Source organism: Cnephaeus nilssonii, assembly GCF_951640355.1.
Source record: "Cnephaeus nilssonii genome assembly, chromosome: 2".
NCBI lineage: Eukaryota > Metazoa > Chordata > Mammalia > Chiroptera > Vespertilionidae > Cnephaeus > Cnephaeus nilssonii.
Window position 1 is genome coordinate 86645892 of NC_137073.1, and position 18437 is coordinate 86664328.

An 18437-nucleotide genomic window follows, 5' to 3' on the forward strand; every position below is an offset into this window, starting at 1 on the left:
CAAGCCCAGGGCCCATTTCACGTGAGAGTGACCTGCACTGAGGGCGGGTGGGGAGGGCCTCACTTACTTCCCCATATTGGGATGTCTCTGCTCTCGGCCTTCATCACGATGGAGGACATGGTCATGGTGACGGGGATGGCATCGAAGTAGGAGGAGTGTGGTGCCAGGGTGAAGATGGCTGCCTCAGTGGGCAGGGCCTGCCGCCCCTTCACGGCCACCCGGTGGAAGCCGCCGATGAACCACATGGTCCGCATGATGGCCTTGAGCAGGAAGTCCACGACCCTACGAGAGAGGATGCAAGTCAAACAGGAGTCTCCTTCCTCCTGTGGACAGTTGTGGACATCCTTGAACTAGACAAGCTCACCAGGAGAGCACAGGGACACACTGCAGCCGAGGTCGGGGAGAGGTAGACACAGCCAGCAAAACAAGAAGGGGCACATGGTGGGTAAAGGGTCACAGAGGTGGGGGGATAACTGGACACTGAGGAGACAGTGTGTCCAGGTGGACGGAGCATCCGGGTGTTGGTCCCTGAACATGCAAGCATGTGAAGAGTGGGACAAGAGCTCAGTCCACCTGGGTCTTTGAGATCCATGTGGTCCTGGAGACCGCTGATCTGCCATGTTTCAAATGGCTTTGCTACAAAAGGGAGCAAGCACTCAGACAAGGGGAGAGGTGAGAGCTGGCCTGTATGTTAATGGGACACTCTGCCTACTATTCCCCTCTCCTCACCATGAAGCAATGACAGCTGACGATGCACAGGAGGGCCTGAGGCCATATCCTGGGGCTGTGAGGACAGGAAGGGCCTGGGCCAAGTCCTGGAGCTGCAAGGAGCTTCGAGCTCAATGCAGGGCCAGGCTGGCCAGGAGCAGGGCCAGTCCCTGGGCAGCAGGTCTAGAGGCAGTGCTGGGCTGCAGACTGGAGGGCAGGTGGGGGCCACTGGGTTTCTCCAGGGCAATCCCAAGCTAAGACCCTGGGGTGGGGGAGGCTTTCAGGGGAGCAGAGAAAAGCTGAAAGTAAGTTCAAGTCCAGGCTCCGGTCTCCAGGGCACACATGGCACCAGGTTGTCATGAAGATGGACTTCTCAGATCTGAGAGCAGAGTCCCCCCATGGAGCACTGGGACTGAACCATGTCCCCCCAAACTCCTATGTTGAAGCCCTAATCCCCAATATTTTGAAATAAGGTGAAATGAGACCATAGGGTAGGGCTTGCATCTGATAGGATCAGTGTCTTTATAAGAAGAGGAAGAAAGACCCGAACACTGTCCTGTGAGGACACAGGGGGAAGGTGGCATCTACAGCCAGGAAGAGACCCTCCCCAGGAAGTCAGCCATGCCGGCACTCTGGCCTCCAACTTCCAGACTTAAGGCACGAATGTCTGTTGTTTAGTCCTGGCTGGTGGTACTTGGTTAAGGAAGCCTGAGAGGACTAAGACACCCTCTTTCTACCACATGAGTCAGGGGGGCGGGGAGTGTCAGCACCAAGACGACCATTACCACGGCCCGCCTGGCCTGGCTCAGGTGTCGGCCCGCTGCTCAGGTGTTGCAAGAAAATACTAGTTTTTACAACACTGTGTGTTTTGAAAGTAACTTAGAGTAAGTGCCTTTTGTGAAAGGGCGCACTTCCTTTCATTAACAAAACCTAAGATTTTTATTTTAGAAACTTATGAATAACACTAACATACATTCAGCAAAAAGGCTCCCTAACCTAACATCAGTCTACTCAGAGCAGCACAGCTGTGCACAGCAGGGAGGACCCACCTCCCCACCCACTGCAGGAGCGTGCTCCCCGTTGTGCACGGGGCCGAAGGGCATATGCTCTGAGCCCTGTTATTTCAAAACCTGCTTCCTCTTGCCTCCCTGGGTCCCACACTTGGGCACAAGTCATTGTGTGTTCCCCTCAGGAGTTCATTGTGCAGTTTGTTCTCCTGTATTTATTTATTTATATATGTGTGTGTGTGTGTATGTATTTTTATTGATTTCAGAGGGAGAGATACAATCATCGATGATGAGAGGATCATTTATTGGCTGCCACATGGGTTTGAAGGCTGGGGGACATGGAAATAGCAGCCATGTGGCTGGAAGGACCCTGTTAGAAGCTGGAGACCATGGCAGGGGTGTGGCAGGAGCTGCAGTGTCCCAGCCCGGAGAGCGTAGCCCTGGCACACACTGCCCCGGGAAGGGGAGGATAAACACTGGGTGGACAGAAGCTGTGAGAACAAAGAAATGACCCCGTGACTCCCCACATCAGAGCACCACTGACAGGACTTACTTCCGCCACAAGGCCAGGGGCTGCTCCGGTTCCCTCTCAGCGGGTCCCAGGGAAGCGACGAGTGCGAAGGGCCAGGCGAGCAGCATCATGAAGGCGGCAAGCAGCAGCCGGATGGGAAAAAGCGTCAGCGTCATGACCGCGATCTGGGGAGACAGACTGAGGTCGTTCCAGAAGCACTGTCATCAGGGAACCTCTCCTCTGGAATCCTCGCGTGGAAGCTGCCAGGCACCGTTGCTAGACCTGCCCTGGCCAGGGTACTTCATCTCAGGAACAGCCAGGTGGCTGGAGCAGCAGTGACACGCTACCAGGTTACAGGGGACCTGCTACCCCTTTCGCACTCGGTCCTAAAGTCACCCCTGCAGGAGGCCGAGGACCAGGGTTGGGGGCTCTCTCGAGGAGCTCCATCCCAACTCCCACACCTGCAGGCAGTCGGAACCTGAGCCTTACATGATGCGAGGACACTTGCATAGCACTAAGATGTCATCTGTGAAATAGCCAGATGGCAGGGGTGGGCTGGCAAGACTAGGCCCCAGGAAGACCAGGGAATTCGGGGGACTTTCCAGCGCAAGGAAGTTATAGGGCGCAAGCCCAGCAGAGATTGTGCCACCGTGGGTCTAGCTGGGAGGACGCCGGGAAGATGGGTTGGGGCTCTGTGGGCAGGGGCAGGCCCTGCAGGTGAGGGGATAGTGCAAACACGGGGTGGGAGTGGGAATGATGGACACGTGGGTTCAGCGGAGTGGTCGAGTCCAAGAGAGTCCAGGTGGATGGACAGCTGTCACTAAAACACTTCCATGCACAACTTGACGCTCTGGCTCTGCACCAGCTGATACTCAGGCGGTCAGTCAGAAGTGGACCGGGAAGGATGACAACTGAAACTTACAAAGATGTTATGACCCATACTAGAGTGTTCCATTACCTGCAATAATACACACTTCAAATATGCAGGTTTGGTGCAGAGAAGACAGAAAAGACAGGAGGTCTGTGGTGAGGTCTCATGCTCTCGGTTGGCCAAGCCTGAACAGCCCCACCCGCCTCACCTTGCTGGGCCTCTGTCACCTGCAACTCGAGTGCATGTGGCCCGTTCCCTCAGCCTCTGCAGATTCCCTTGGGCTCCTGTCAAGACCAGCACAGCCCAACATGATACAATGCCAGCCATTTCTGTAATTATTAATTTCCCAGTGGCCACACTTTAAAAAATACAAAGCTGATGAAACTTAGTTTATTTAATCCACTATACCTGCAATATCACTTCAGCGTGTACTCAATATAAAAAATTATGAGGTAGTCCATGCTTTTTTCATGTCTTGGAAATCCAGTGCGCGTTTTATGCTTATGGGGCATCCCAATTTACACTCACCTCTTTTTAAGTGCTCAATAGCCACCTGTGGCCACGGCTGCCTGTTGGACAGTGCGGATTTGATAACCATGTTTTGCAAATGATAGCAATGTTTAAATGGCCCTTCTCTCCTCCTCTTGCAGGAGCGGGGTGGGGAGAGCCCAGCGGGAAGCTCCTGTTTCAGTAGAAGGCTTCACCTAAGCGGCCATCCCAGACCTGCTGTCCTGCTGGCTCAGTGGCCAAGCTTCCCACTAAGTGGTGCTGGCTTGAGGCTGTCAGGAAATGCCTTTTACTGGTGAGAACGCACCTTTGCATCCTGGCTTTCTGAGAACTTGGCTTTGCTTTACATGGTGACTGGGTGCTGAACTTTATCACAGATCTGTGTCCAGTGGGTGAACCTGCGCCTGTCCTCACTCACCACAAGTGATGTGTTCACAGCTTGTCTCACATTAAAACCTTAGCGACAGTGCTGCGAAGTGACACGTACAGTTTCTTTTCTTAAAGCAGGGGTAGGGAACCTTTTTTTTTGGCCAAGGGCCATTTGGATATTTATAACAATATCTGCGGGCCATACAAAATTATCAACTTAAAAATTATGTTGCTATGAAAAAAGCTCCTAGATTTATTGAATTTCAAATTCCAACTAAGGTTGTCTTGGCAGGGCCAGATGTCCCCATCCCCGTCTTAAAGGAATTGCTGGGGGAAAATAAATAAATTAATAAATAAATAAATCGCTGGGTCTGCCTGTGAAAACGCCTCTGAGACCGAGTCATTGGGATCCTCGGTGACCCTGACTCCTGAGTCTCCTCGTGTGCTGCCTCCTCTGGGTGAATCCTCTGGGAACAATATTAGGATTTCAGCCAGCTGCCTCTCTAGAGAAATTTCTACAGAGATTTCTGACTGCTGTTTCCATGTTTCTAAGACTACTGTTTATCAAGCTTTCTCTTTTCTCTTGGTTTCATTTCAGTACTTTTGTCAATGAGGAAATCTCCAAAATTCTCAGACTTTTCCTCCCCGACTAAACTTCCCAGCACGAGTGATTTCAGGATAACTGAAGCTGCCCATGACATTCGTCGTGACTTTTAGATCAGTCCTGATCTACAGTCTCATTGTTTATATATTATTTGTGCCTTCTAAAACTTTTCAGCCTATATTGACAGATATTCTTCTATTTTATTAATCTGCTTATAGAACCAGTTTGATACTGATTCTGGCTCTTACTAGAGTGTCTCCCACTCTGAGTCTATGCTAACGGTCTAATTTACATCTTGCAGTAAAAGCCAGGAGCATTAATTTCAGAAATACCTTATTTCCCATAATTCACACTGAGAACACACAACTTTCTCTTAAGTACCTCTTTAATTTAATCCCATAAGTTTATTGTCTTTCCTTTATTTTTAACATTAGTTTACAATATTATGTCCTTTTCTATCCTTTGTGATTATTTTAGAATTCTGTTGCAGAGGGAAAAGAGATCGCAGTCTGTAGGTTACACTTCCCTCCTGTTCCTGAGATGTAACCCCCCACCCCCTTACCCTTCTCCCCAGCCCGTGGGCTGCTCTCACTGTTGGGGTGCTGGCTGGGAGCTAGCTCAGCAATCCTGCTCTGCCATTAAAATTGACAGCTGGCCCTCTCTTCTAATTTGCAAAGATAGCAACTTACAGGAGAGTTTACTATTTGTTCCTATAAATTGCCCTTAAAGTCTGTACTTGGATGGTGTGGCATTTACACCCCACCCTGGTCTGCAGGCATTTATTTTTATTTTTATTTTTAAATATTTTATTGATTTTTTACAGAGAGGAAGGGGGAGGGATAGAGAGCCAGAAACATTGATGAGAGAGAAACATCGACCAGCTGCCTCCTGCACCCCCCCCCACCGGGGATGTGCCCGCAACCAATGTACATGTCCTTGACCGGAATCGAACCTGGGACCCCTCAGTCCGCAGACCGACGCTCTATCCACTGAGCCAAACCGGCCTCGGCTGCAGGCATTTTTTTTTAAAGTATGTTTTTATTGACATTAGAGAGAGGAAGGGAGAAGGGGAGAGAGATAGAAACATCAATGATGAGAGAGAATCATTGATCAGAGGTAGCCTCCTACACACCCCCTACTGGGGATAGAACCCAAACCCAGGCATGTGCCCTGATTGAGAATCGAACCAGTGACCTCCTGGTTCATAGGTCGACGCTCAACCACTGAGGCACACCATCCAGGCTGCAGGCATTTTCTGTTTCCAGGATAGTTCCTACTATAAATCATGGTATAAAACAACTGTAACTCATGGGGTTCAAGAAAAAGCATGTGGTTTCCAGCACCCCTCCCCATGCATCTGGGACCTGCAGACTGGGATGGAGGCAGTGCCTCATTCCATCTGCACCAACAGGGAGAAGCTGTCGAGACCTGGTCAAGGGACCGGAGCCTGCCCAGCACCCTGACTCAGGGCCAGAGTGCTGCTGTGCAAGTTATTTGGTTAATTAGCAATACATGTTCCTATAGCCAGCAGCCACGGGGTCCACTCGGCCATTCCACATGGGACACAATATGCGAACCTCAGAGAATGCATTAGTGCTCCTGCTCCTGCTCTCGGGGCATCAGGAAGGACACAGTCCTGGTTTCTGAGTTTCGCAGCAAGCAGGGGAAGGACAGGCTCTGACCCTCCGCAAACAGACAAGCCTCCAATGACAAGAGGAGTGGGCGGGTGGGACATAAGGTAGACCCAGGGTGAACCACCTGGCTCCACTTAAAGGATGAGGAGGAAGCGGTTCTATTGGTATGTATGTATGTATGTTATGTGTGTGTGTATGTATGTATGTACTAAGTATATATATGTACTAAATATATGTATGTACTAAATATGTACAGTGTTGTGTAAATTGCACCCCCACAGGGTACAGGGGGTTCCCAGCATCCCAAGCTAAGAGCCCACATGTTTTCCGGTGCTCCACCAGGTCCCCATGGCTCGGCCTTCACCTCGTCCAAGCACGTGGCCTGTGTGTTCTCTGCCAGGTGAGAACTAAGGTAGGACCTGTGTGAGGGCACCTGCCAGCTGGCAGCCCAGGCCCGCTCCCCAGGAGCGGGGTGTGGGCACTCAGAGAGGCTGCTGATCCCAGTGTTGCTGGGAACAGAGCTGGATGCACCAGGAACAGGTGAACTGAAGACCTCCTGTGTGTGATAGACCCAGGGGCAGCCAGAGGGAGGAGCTATGAATTCTGAGGCACTGAGGACAGGTCTCGAGGTGGCAATTCGTTTATTTTCAAAGATGGTAGGCTTAGGTGAGCACATAGGACGTGGACAGATCACTAATGGGTGTGGGACCTGGGTGGGGGTGGAGCCTGGATTAATGGGGTTGCTACAGCAAACATAAGGATGGGACCCTAGGGCCACCGAGGAGAAGTACCACAGGCCAGGGCCCCACCCTGCTCCCAGCCCACAGGGTCCCCACATGCAGGCAGGAACTAAAGGGGACTGCTCCCCAGCTCTAGGGGTGCCTTTCAGAACAAAGGGAACAATACAACAGACAAATCAACTACTCCAATCAGTTAACCCCCCAACCCCTCCCCCGCAAAAAAAAACACACCAACCACAACAACACAAACAAACCAACAATGGCGTATGTGCACCAGGGGCAGGGCATGCTGAGTGAGATGCAGACAGGCAGGGCCACCGCTGCAGGGAGAGGCAGGGAGAGTCCTGCCAGGGAATGCAGGGTGTGGTCCATGTCCCAGAGAGAAGGTACCCACAGTGGATGGGCAGGACAGGGAGGCAGGCAGCTTCCCAAGGTCAGTCAGCTGGTCATAGCAAAAGCCCAGGTTCAAGGAATAGACAAGGTGCCCTGAGGGGGAAGCCCCAGGCCCAGGACTCAGTCCTTCCTCCATGTACCTCGCGCCCGTGGACACTGGCCTGACAAGGGGACAATGGCTCTGATGCCCAGGGCTCCAGACATGTATTGTCAACAGCAGAACTGAGAACCCACAGCCATAGGCAACCACCACCCAAAGTGAGCCCTGCTGGCCTGCTCCTCTCTGGCCTTCCCCTCAAACAGGGTGACACATTCCTCAGGTGCCGCTTGGGCAGCAGACACACACTTCACAGTCATACCTGCCACCTCTCTTTCTTACCAATTCCTAATGGTTCCACCTCCAAAACAAATCCTGGCTCTCCACACATGGCCAACCCCGCCCCTTGGTGCTCAGAGTTCTGCATTAATGCCAAGTCACCCTTTGACCCCAGCCCCCTCCCACTGGCCTCTGCTGGATACACTGGCCTCCCTCGTTCTCCCATCACACTGGGCACCCCAGCACCCCTGCAGGGCAGGTCCTTCCCCAAATCACTGGAGGGCTGGCCGCAGAACCTCGCTCACATACCTGGCCATACAGGAGGGCCCATGTTGGACCTCCAGAGAAGGAATTGAGCCAGACAGGTACACCAAGCCTTTCCCTGGGAGGGGGACTCCTGGGATAGGAGCTATGAATGAGGGCAGATCAGCTGGAGACTGGGGGTGGGAGGACAAGGGCTCATCTTTGGAATAAAGCATGCACTAAGGTTCAGAAGTTGTTGGAGCAGCGGTTCTTGGGGCTGGGTCTTGTGCATTCCACTCCACAAACACACCCTGGGAAGCTGGCCTTGGTTATCTCCAAGCTTGTGCCACGAGGAACAGGTTGGAGATGCAATGCATTCATCTTGCAGGAAGCTCTACAGGGCAATGTGAGATAAACAGGAAAGCCTTGCCCAGGGAATTAATCTTGTTTTTTACTGTTACTTATAAAAAACAAACAAACAAACAAACAAGCTGTTTTTGCTAATCCTGATTTAGAATAGACAGAATATTCTAAAACTGGGAAGCTGACGTCTGATGCCCTGGGAAGATGGTGGTCCCCACACCTCAGCCTGTCCAGGCAAGATGTGGTCCGCAGAGCCACGTAGAAACAGTCAAATCTAACTGGGGCCACTTTCTTCTGATGCAGTGAGACGTCTCATTTTATTTTTATTTTTAAAGAAAAAACAACTTAGAAAAAGCACAGTAATCCTCACAGGAGTCCCACCAGCTGGCACAATCCAGCACTTTCCTTAGAAAACTCCAGCAGCCACAGAAGCCTGGAGCCGAGCCTGGAGGAGCTTCCGAGGTCAGCCCTGGACCTACGTGGCAGATGCTAACCCAGAAAACCCACCGAGGTGCTTCCCCATCACCACCACATCCCTGTTAGATATAAAACACTGCTGGGCCCAACTCTATACTGCCTTCAGTATGGAATAAACAGTAGCTTTCACACTTACACTAAGAGACAGAAAACGTGAATGCAAAAGGGAAACAAAAAGCCGATGTCTCAACAGTCGGGGTGGGTTTTACCTCGTCACACACATGACTGCTCTTATGAAAAAGCTTCCTCTTTACAGAAAGACAAGCATGAAGGTGGCTAGTGAGCCAAGGTGTCAACGTGGGGGGTTGGGGTGGGAATGACTGCTGGGGGGGCCAGGGAGTGCAGGTCACATCCGAGGGCAGCTTCAGAGGGGACAATACATTGTGTGTGCTGGGTACCTGAACTTTTGTGACTTGCCCAAATTCACATGGACTCATTTGCCTTTTTCTTACTAACATGTGAATGCTGACTGTCTTCCTGACCCGAGGTGTCAACTGTATCCCACTCTGAGGCTCCCTGTCCACGGACCTGTGTGACCGTTAGGATAACCTGTCCCTCCAATGAAGAAAACTTCCATCGCCCATGCTTACTGCTACATACGTGCTATTTCTTCTTCGCTATCCCACTCAAATCTAAAATTAAATGCAGCTTTTCTAAAAGAGCTATTTTTGTCTTTCAAACTCTCAGCCAACCCCAACATCCCTGCCATCCCCATCATCGCTATTCAAGAGCTCTCAACTCAAATCTAAACACTCACTGCCCAATCTGGAGGCGTCTCAGTCATTCCCTCGGAGTTACACCTCTGCCCTGCAGTCGGTGGCCAAGCAGTTTTCCGGATGGCCACACTGACCACTCTCAAAGCCTGCAGTGATGGTGGGTCTCCTGAGGCAGCAATGGGCATCCATGCCGCTCCTCAGAGGTCAGCACCTCTGGTCTACGGCAACCCTCAACATGACACCCTATAAAGGGACACCCCCCCCCCCGGAATCCCACCACCACCACCAGACAGTCCTTGCTTGCCCGCCCTTTAGCCAGTGCCCGAAGGGTCCAGCCAGAAGGCCAGCTCAGGCCTGAGTCTGGCTCCATCAGCACTGATGGTTTCACAGGCCCAGGGTGTGCAGGACCCTGGCACCGGGACCTGGGGGAGAGTTTGAGGCAGTGGGGCCCACAGTCCAGCTGGTGAAGGAAGAATGAAATAAACCCCTCAGTCAGCAGTCGACACAGTGGGCAGCACAGGTCTCCCAGATGAAGGGAGCAGGAGCGCAAGGCACTGCTGGGTAGGTGGGCCCTCGGACACGCAGCAGCAGGTGAGCAAAAGAGCCTCCACATGAGCCAGGGAAGCAGACCCTCAGGGACATCAGCAGCCACCTACCACATGGACTCAGGTCTCCAGGGAAAACTACCATCCAGACGCCAACAGAGGCTCACTGGTTAGAGGATGGGCCCCAAGACAGAGGAGGAACAACACAAATGAGCAGATAATAGGTGTCCAGGTGTGGTGGGCACACCTGGAGTGGGGTCGGGGGTAGAGGATTATCTCTTCTCCAAGGGAACTGAGGAAGGTCTTTATAATGTCCGGTGGGATTCAAGCAAAGACCGAGAAAGTGCAGGGGGGGCTTGGGAGGGGTCCCACGGGGGAAGGCTAGTGCAAAGGCTCTGGGGCTGGAGGCCAGGCCTGTGGGAGGGGCAGGTGGGGCCAGGAGGCTAGGCAGGCAGGATGGGCAAGGGTAAAGCGCACAGGCAGGGAATGCCACATGGGACACTAATGCTCCACTGCTTCAGAATGATGGCATCCTCGGGGTCCCCTGCCTCTCCCTCTGCCACCCCCCCCCCCCCCCCGCATCAATGCTCTCCCTGTCTTCACTCCTCCTACTCCTCAGTTTCTACAAAATCTCATCTCCCTGGGTTTTCAGGGCCTCTTGGCTGGAGCCCAGAGTCGGTCCCTGTAGCCCTCGGATGTGAAATTCCCCAGGAAAACAAAAGGCAGGTGGGGGGCAGAAAGGCTGGGAAGTGTAGCTTCCTGGGCTGGACATTCCACTCTGGGATGAGGCTCAGCTCCAGAGGCAGGAGCTGGCTCCACATCCCGTCTTAAAGGCTGCAGGAACCCAGCAACACCTGACCTACTCCCACGGCACCTCACTGTGGGCAGGACACCCTGTAATTACATGAAGAACACCGAGTTCCACTTGCAGAAATGGACCCAGAAGGCTGTGAGCCCCACAGATGGGTGTAGAAGCCCAGGACAAGGGAGGCTGGATGGCAGCCCCCAAGGGGTGGGGCAGGCCCCCACACAAGTAGCCTGGTGAAGGGCCAGAATGCAAGAGCCACTCTAAAAGGTGCTGGCTTATCCTTGAGAATGTCCCTGAGGGATAAAAACTCAGGAGGGAGGGGAGTGCACAGGCCAGGCACAAAGAAGACCTTGTCCTGGTCCACTGAAAGTGATGTTCAGAAATGACAGGGTCAGAACACCAGTGGTCCCAGTGTGGCACCGGAGGGGCCGGCAGAACTAGGTGCTGCAGTAAGCACCAGAGGCAGACAGGTCTGCTCATCCGACAGGTGGGTCCCTATAAGCCCCTGGCTGTGTCCCAGACAGAGCAGGTCCCTGTCCTCGAGGCTCACAGGCCAGAAAGTGAGGCAAAGGCCCCAGACCCTGCTCCTAAGTGCACAGCCCCCACAATCTAACTGTCTGAAGTCGGGCGTGTCCTCCCACAGGCAGCAGGGCCAGGGTCAGTGGGCAGCTTCATGTGCCATGTGCTCCCGGGGGAGCATCTGGCTCAGGGGGATGGCGAGCAGGGGCAGGAAAAGTAGGGGGTGCAGACCACAACACGCCGGAGGCAGGGACAAGGATGCTGTGAGCACCCCAGCAATAAGGGCCCACCTACATAGCAGGCCCGAGGGATCCTCACTGTTCCCCGCTCAGCTCAGCTCAGAGTTGTAGCTCAAGGAAATCCCTTATCTCCAGGGGCCTTCATGTCCGAATAAAAGAATCTTGAAATTCAAGAATCTTGAAATCCAGCATTTCCAGCCTCCTCCATTTGTTTAGCAAATACCTGCACAGCCAGCAGGGCCCAGGTGACAGGGTGTCCTAAATTTCCCATGGTGGGGCCCTCCCCAGGAGTCCTGGGCTCCCAGCCATAGGGAGAACGCCTCCAACTGCAGGCAGCCCCCCACCTGGGCACCTACTCATGACTATACCCACCCTCAAATACAGACAGTGCCCCAGAATATCAGGGCTCTGCTCCCCAGCTTCGAGGAGCCTCCAGCCCACCAATAACATTGGTCAGGTGAGGTTGGGCCTGGCACTGGGTCCTTGGTGCGAGTCAGCAGAGAAGTGGAGAGGACCCAGGACAGTCTGTCCCCTGGCTATAGCACAGTGGGGAAAGACAGGGGTGATCGGAAAACACAGGGTCAGCTAGGGTGGATGGAGGGTGTGGGGGCAGGGTAGCCAGCTGGTGGTGGTGAATTCTGCTGTTTGCTCTGTATATGAGACAGTCACCCATGCCCCCTCCAGAAGAGCCTGGGAGAGTAAATAAGCTAAGATAGAAGACCCCCATCCCAGGGTGGGCATCCAGGGCCTGATCCACATGGAGCCCTTTGCCAGTAAGCATACCTGGCTGCCTTGGGCACCAAGGTCACCTGTGAGCAGCTCAGGCTCTGGGGCAGGCCATGGAGCACCAGGCCTCACTGGGTGTTAAATGCTGGTCTTCACCCCCCAGATCTGTGTCATCAGCCTAGGGCAGGTGTCCTCAAACTACGGCCCGCGGGCCACATGTGGGTGTTTTTGCCGTTTTGTTCTTTTACTTCAAAATAAGGTATGTGCAGTGTGCATAGGAATTTGTTCATAGTTTTTTTTAAACTATAGTCCGGCCCTCCAACAGTCTGAGGGACAGTGAACTGGCCCCCTGTTTAAAAAGTTTGAGGACCCCTGGCCTAGGGGGTTGAAATATTAAAATTATGAAATGTTTTTTAAAAGAAGGTTTTATGTGGCAAATTATTTTTTTTAGGAAATATCACTCCTCTGGCTCTGAGATGGAAACCTGACTTTTAAGAGGAAAAGGGCTGTGGTCCCATGGACACCTGCATGTGTGGTAACACAGGGCGAGGCCAGGGCTCCGACCATGATGGCCTGTAGTAGCTGGTGGACTGTCACCAAATGCAACAGAGCCCAGGAAATGTGCCCAAAGTAAGACAGGAAGCCGACTGCCAGTGGCCCTGTCTGAACAGCATTTCAGCACTTAAAACATGTAAGCTCATAAGGCTGCCACATGGTTAAAATGCCAAGGGACAAAGAACTAGTTTTTGTTTTTTAATTTGTATTGAATTTATTGGGGTAACATTGGTTAATAAAATTATATAGGGTCCCAGTGTACAATTCTATAATACATTATCTATCTATCTATATTATATTGTGTGTTCACCACCCAAAGTCAAGTCTCCTTCTGCAACCATTTATACCCCCTTAACCCTCTTCCACTTTCCCCATCCTCCTTTCCCTCTGATAATCACCACACAGGTCTGTGTCTATGAATTTTTTACTTAATCCCTTCACCTTTTTCACCCAGCCCCCAAACCCCCTCCCCTCTGACAGCTGTCAGTCAGTTCTCTGTATCTATAAGTGGATAAAAAAAGCTGTGGTATATTTACGCAATGAAATACTCGGCCATAAAAAAGAAGTAAGTCTTACTTTTGTGACAGCATGGATGGACCTGGAGAATATATGCTAAGTGAAATAAGCCAGTCAGAGAAAGACAAGTACAATATTTCACTTATATGTGGAATCTAATGAACAAAACAAACAAACAGAACAGAAACAAGGCACTGGTTTTAGTCCTGCAAAACATGGCCCGGGGCCTGCATGGTGACTTGGGCTCTAGAAGGACAAACACTATGACCACGTCCTCAAACATGTTATTTCCAAGCACATGCTTTCTTCTGGGCTCATTTTCAAAATACTGTACTTCACAGCTAGGCCATGGCTAGGTTCATGAAACACCTGGAATGTTAGAAACTTAACTCAGGCCAGGCCAGGTCGCCCTAACCCAGCCCCAAAAACCCACAGGAACTTGGGGGATCGATGGGGGCTCTGCCTGTTCTGGGGATGGTGGCACTTTGTCCTGCACTTTGAAGGCCCTGGGGGCAGGAGGACAGGGGGCAGGGCTGCCAGCAAGGCTCCAGGTCTCCGGGCAGGTGGGCAGGGCTCCGTGGAACATGGTGTGTGGAAGCCTTGCTCAGGCTCGCCTGGAAAGTTCGCGGCTCTCCTCTGATCATCGGGGGTGTGCCTTCCCAGGGCCCTGACACTTGTGGGCCTGGCAGGGTGGGCAAGGTGCCCAGCTCCTGCAGCATGGCTTTTGTGTGTATGTGTGTGTGAGTATATACTTCTGTGAATATGTATGCATGTAATGTGTGAATGTGTGAATATGCTTCTGTGTATATGTGTGTGTGTTTATATACATACACATATAAAACGTACATGTGTTAAAAATTCACATTTCAGGACAGAGGAGTATAAAAACTAAAAGACAAGCCTTTTGAATCTCCCTTCCCACCCTCAGCGTTAGCAACAATTCAGTGCCATGTGTGGACCCTTCCATAAATTAGAATTGGACGGGGCTCCCTGGGAGGTCAGGTCAGATGTCTGCATGAAGCAGCCATCACTGCCCTGGACTTGGGGACAGCACTGTACTTGGGCCTGTCTCCTCACCTGGGATGTGGGTATATAGCACCTGACCCTCCAATGACCCCCTCCTCCCACGGCTGCACTGAGTGACCAGTGCAAGGACACTGGGAATTCCCCGGGACCCCACTGGGCTACACATGTGCCAACAGAGGCATCACCATCAGAACTCCCAGGTGGTCAGAGGTGGCCAGAGACCCAGGGCCTGGTGTCCACTTGGAGCCTCAGCCTCCCGGGGCTTCTGGGCATCTCATTATGTCCGAGCTGCTCATTATGTCTCAGGCATAGAGCACCCAGATACAAGGGGCGGCAGGGTGAGTGTGATGGGAAGGGCTGGGCAGGGCCCAGGAGTCTGGCAGGTCAGTGGAGCAGGAGGGAAATGCCAGGCCTGGTCTGTGTGCATGGGGATGGGGGCACTAAGGCCAGGGGCCAGGGTACCAAGACCACGAGTGGCCCAGAATGAACAGAGGGTGGGCTTCCCTGCTCTAGAATGGCCACACCTAACCTGGGATCCAGGCTGGGACCAACCAAGGCCCCTGCTGCTGCTTTTTATAAAAACTGAGGACTTGTAGAAAAAGACCACCCACTTTTGGGTGAATTCCACAAAGGGCTGCTACCAGCAGGTCTAGTGGGTCTGAGTCTCCCTGGACTCCACCCTCCTGGTAATCCTCTCTAAGGATTAGGCAGGGGGAGGGGTGTGCTTCTCAGCTTCCTCCCTCCCAGGACTCAGTTCCAAGGTACACAGGAAGCCAGTCAGCTTTCCAGGAAGTAAGTGCTCACTGACACTGGTATAGGGAATTCAGAAATGGGGAAACTTCAGAGCTGGAGGTGGGATACACTCACACTTGTGGGCTCCAGCGGAAAGTACCCTAAATCCCAAGTGATATAAAACCACTTCATGATTTCAGAAGCAAGGAATCACCATGACTAGCCCATATTATTCTATTCCCAGTTTTCAAATCTTACTGTGCTGTTTTCTGTCCAAAGAATTGCTTAAGCTCCTTGCTAAATCTGTAGTTAAATGACAGATGGACTGGTCATTAATCCACATACAATGTTCTTCCCTGGCAGCAAATTCAAGCAGATAAATGCAGGTCCCCTTACTGGTTTATCTTAACCAGAATTTAGGTGAATTTCTGAGCTCCCACGGTGTTCCGTCATTGCTGAATCCATTTACTTATTGATTCGGGAGGCAGGCTTTCTTTGCTTGGATAGTCCAATTCACTCTGTGGAAATGTTACCCTAAAATACAGTAGATAAAGGTAAAAGGCTTGGCAGACAGAGCACTGCTTGATGAAAAGCAAAATATGTCTGCTGAGCAGGACTTGGAACTTGAGAGCACTGAGGAGCTACACACCCTCATCCACACACTGCTGACATCTGAGCAGTAGCGATGACTTTGTTACAAATACACGTGATTATTCTGACTACGGTTTCTGAAACATTGTGACAAGGTGTACACAAGGTACCCCGCCCTTCCTTGGAGGCTAAAACATCCCACCCACCTGTTCTTTTTTCTGAATGTCATCCAGATGCTGCCTGCCAACATCTAAAACCAGGATCTGAAAGCGGTCTCAGGGAAGAACAGCCACAGGCACTGCTCCAAACCTCCAATTTACAACCTTGTGATTCCTGGGGAGGGGAGCTGGGGATTTCTGACTGCTCTGACATCCTCCCCTTTCACTTGTTTATTCATCCCACTAGCTGAGTCTCTGCAGTGGACCTCACCCACCTCAGCAGTGAGCATACAGTTTGGGACAGGACAAACGGGGGGGGGGGGGGGGGGATTGCAAATGTGGGATATGGAGGTGGCCCTCTGGGAACCTCCAGGGAAGACAGCTTCTTCCTGGAGGTGATATTTCAGCCAAGAGGGAGGAGCAGAGAGGCAGGGACAGAAGGCCCTGTGGCAGCTGGAGCCAAAGGTGTGGGGAGGGCCCAGAAGGGGCTTTGGAAACCACCTGAAGGGCTCAGGGCTGGCTCGGTCCCCAGGGCACCTCGGGGGATTCTAAGCAGCAGAGCAGTGGGAGGAGGAAGGCCTCTTAAACCAGCGGTCGCCAACCTTTCGGACCTCACGGACCACCAGTGGTCTGCGGACCACCGGTTGGTGACCGCTGTCCTAAACCACAAGAGTCAGGGGGGCACCTGGGAAGGGGGGGCATTCAGGAGCACAGAGGAAGTGACTGTGTCCTAACACCCTAGTACGCTGGGCACAGCACCTAGTAGGTGGTGAGTATGAAACTACAAGTGAAAGAGGAAGATACCAGTGTCTGGCTCTGGACACACACAGGGGCAGGGACCAGGAGCCAACTGGGGACAACCTTGCCCTTTCCTATCATCGGGAGGGACACCACCCTCTCCATTCTCTTCTCAATCTCTGCCCGGTTTCCTCTGCCACCCGTGCCAACTGAACCCACTGAGAAAGTGCTTCAAGAAAAGGCAGGGGTCCCAGAAATGACAGCTTTACACTGACTTCAGGAACTTTCACCTGAACATTATTTCAGATGAGTTACGTTACACATTAAAAAATTCTCAATGTCACGCCCAAAAGTTTTGTCACAGTTGGAAATATACTCCCCACCAACTGGACAGCCACTGAAGTCCAAAATCTGCGCCTGCTTCGGTGTACAGTTTTGGAGTCAGAAGAAAGGCTGACCTGTGTGCGATCTCACAGAAATCCAAACACCACTACCAGGGCACGGAGACCCGACAGTCAGGGAGTCATTCCACCAGGTCAGAACGCACGCGACAAAAGGGACAAGTGTGGAGGCCCCCTTGCTTCCTGCAGCCGCCCATCCCTCAGCCAGGACCAGAGGGCCTCACAAATAAAACCGGATGGAAGCAAAGCGCACACTGTTCCCTCCCAGGCTGGAACCGAAGTTGTGTACAACTGTTTCCGGTTATGGACGAACCCCCAGGGGAGCGTCCCTCGCACACTCCCCAGAAAATAACTTGCAAACAGAGAAGCGCAAATTCTCCTGCTGCTCATCTTCAGGGGACACCACACAGCCCGCACCCCAATATCTCTGGCACTGACTCAAATGATCAACTAGGTCCTCACACAAGACTAAACTCATCAAGTGACAAAGTCACATCCAGGGGGGTCCTCTCCAGCCCCGCGCGAGTCCTGCAGGAGTGGACAACCGGACCAGGGACCGAGCTGCGTGGACCGAGCTAGGGGGAGGCGTGCGGGAATCAGGGGAAGGGGTTCGGAGATCATGAAAAGGGGTGCAGGGATCCAAGAAAGAGGGTGTAAGGCCGGGTTCGAGGTGCGGGGGGCTGGGGAAAGGGGAGGAGCCAGGTTTGGGGCAAGGGCGGCGGGAAAGTAAGAAGGAGACCTGAAATGGGGCGAGGGCGTCGGGGATGCGGGCCGCAGGGCAGCGTGGAGGGCGCGGGCGGCGGGGGCCTGAGGGGCGGCAGCCGGGCTGGGCCGCGCCGAGTACCCCTCCCCGAGTTCCTCCTCGGCGCGGCCCAGGCCAAGGTGCGAGGGGCGCGGGCGGCACCCACCTGGGCCTTCTGCAGGGCGCTGAGGCGCAGCTCGTGCACGAAGGGGTTCCGCCCCGGGGGCGCCAGCCGCCGCGCGTCGCCGGCCCCCGCGCTGGAGGCGGGGGCATCCCGGGGACCGCGTCCCCGCATCCTCATGGCCGCGCCGCCCTCCGCGAAGGGAGCCGAGGAGCCGGGCGGGCCGGGAGCGAGCGGGACGCGGAGTGGAGCTGAGCACAGAGCGAGCGCGGGGCGAGGATGCGCGGCGCCAGGAGCGGGCCGGTGTGCGGCCGCGCAGGCGCGGGAGGGGCGGCGGCGTGACGTGGGCGGGGGGCGCCGGCGGGGGCGTGTCCGGGGCGGGGCTTCGCCACAGACTCCGCCCACCTCCGGCCCCGAGAGGCAGCCCGACCCCGCCCCCTCCCAGCGTCCGGAGGCTTTGTGGGGCTGTGGGCTGCGGGGCTGCAGGGCGGGGCTGCGCGGGTCGGAGGAGCGCTGGCTGGACCTCCGGGACGTGCGGGCCGCCAGGTCCCGAGAGAAGAG

General features: G+C 53.5%; 1 protein-coding gene across 1 annotated transcript in view; it reads right to left on the reverse strand.

Annotated features, from left to right (window-relative positions):
- Nucleotides 1–18194, reverse strand: part of LPCAT1 (lysophosphatidylcholine acyltransferase 1) — a 36353-nt gene extending 18159 nt beyond the window's left edge. Inside the window, exons 1-3 of the mRNA XM_079781402.1 lie at nucleotides 17922–18194; nucleotides 2269–2411; nucleotides 68–282 (exon numbers count right to left, since the gene is read on the reverse strand). Of these exons, the coding sequence (XP_079637528.1) occupies nucleotides 68–282; nucleotides 2269–2411; nucleotides 17922–18056 (493 nt within the window). The 5' untranslated portion in view covers nucleotides 18057–18194. The remainder of the gene's footprint in view (nucleotides 1–67; nucleotides 283–2268; nucleotides 2412–17921) is intronic.
- Nucleotides 18195–18437: the final 243 nt, after the last annotated feature.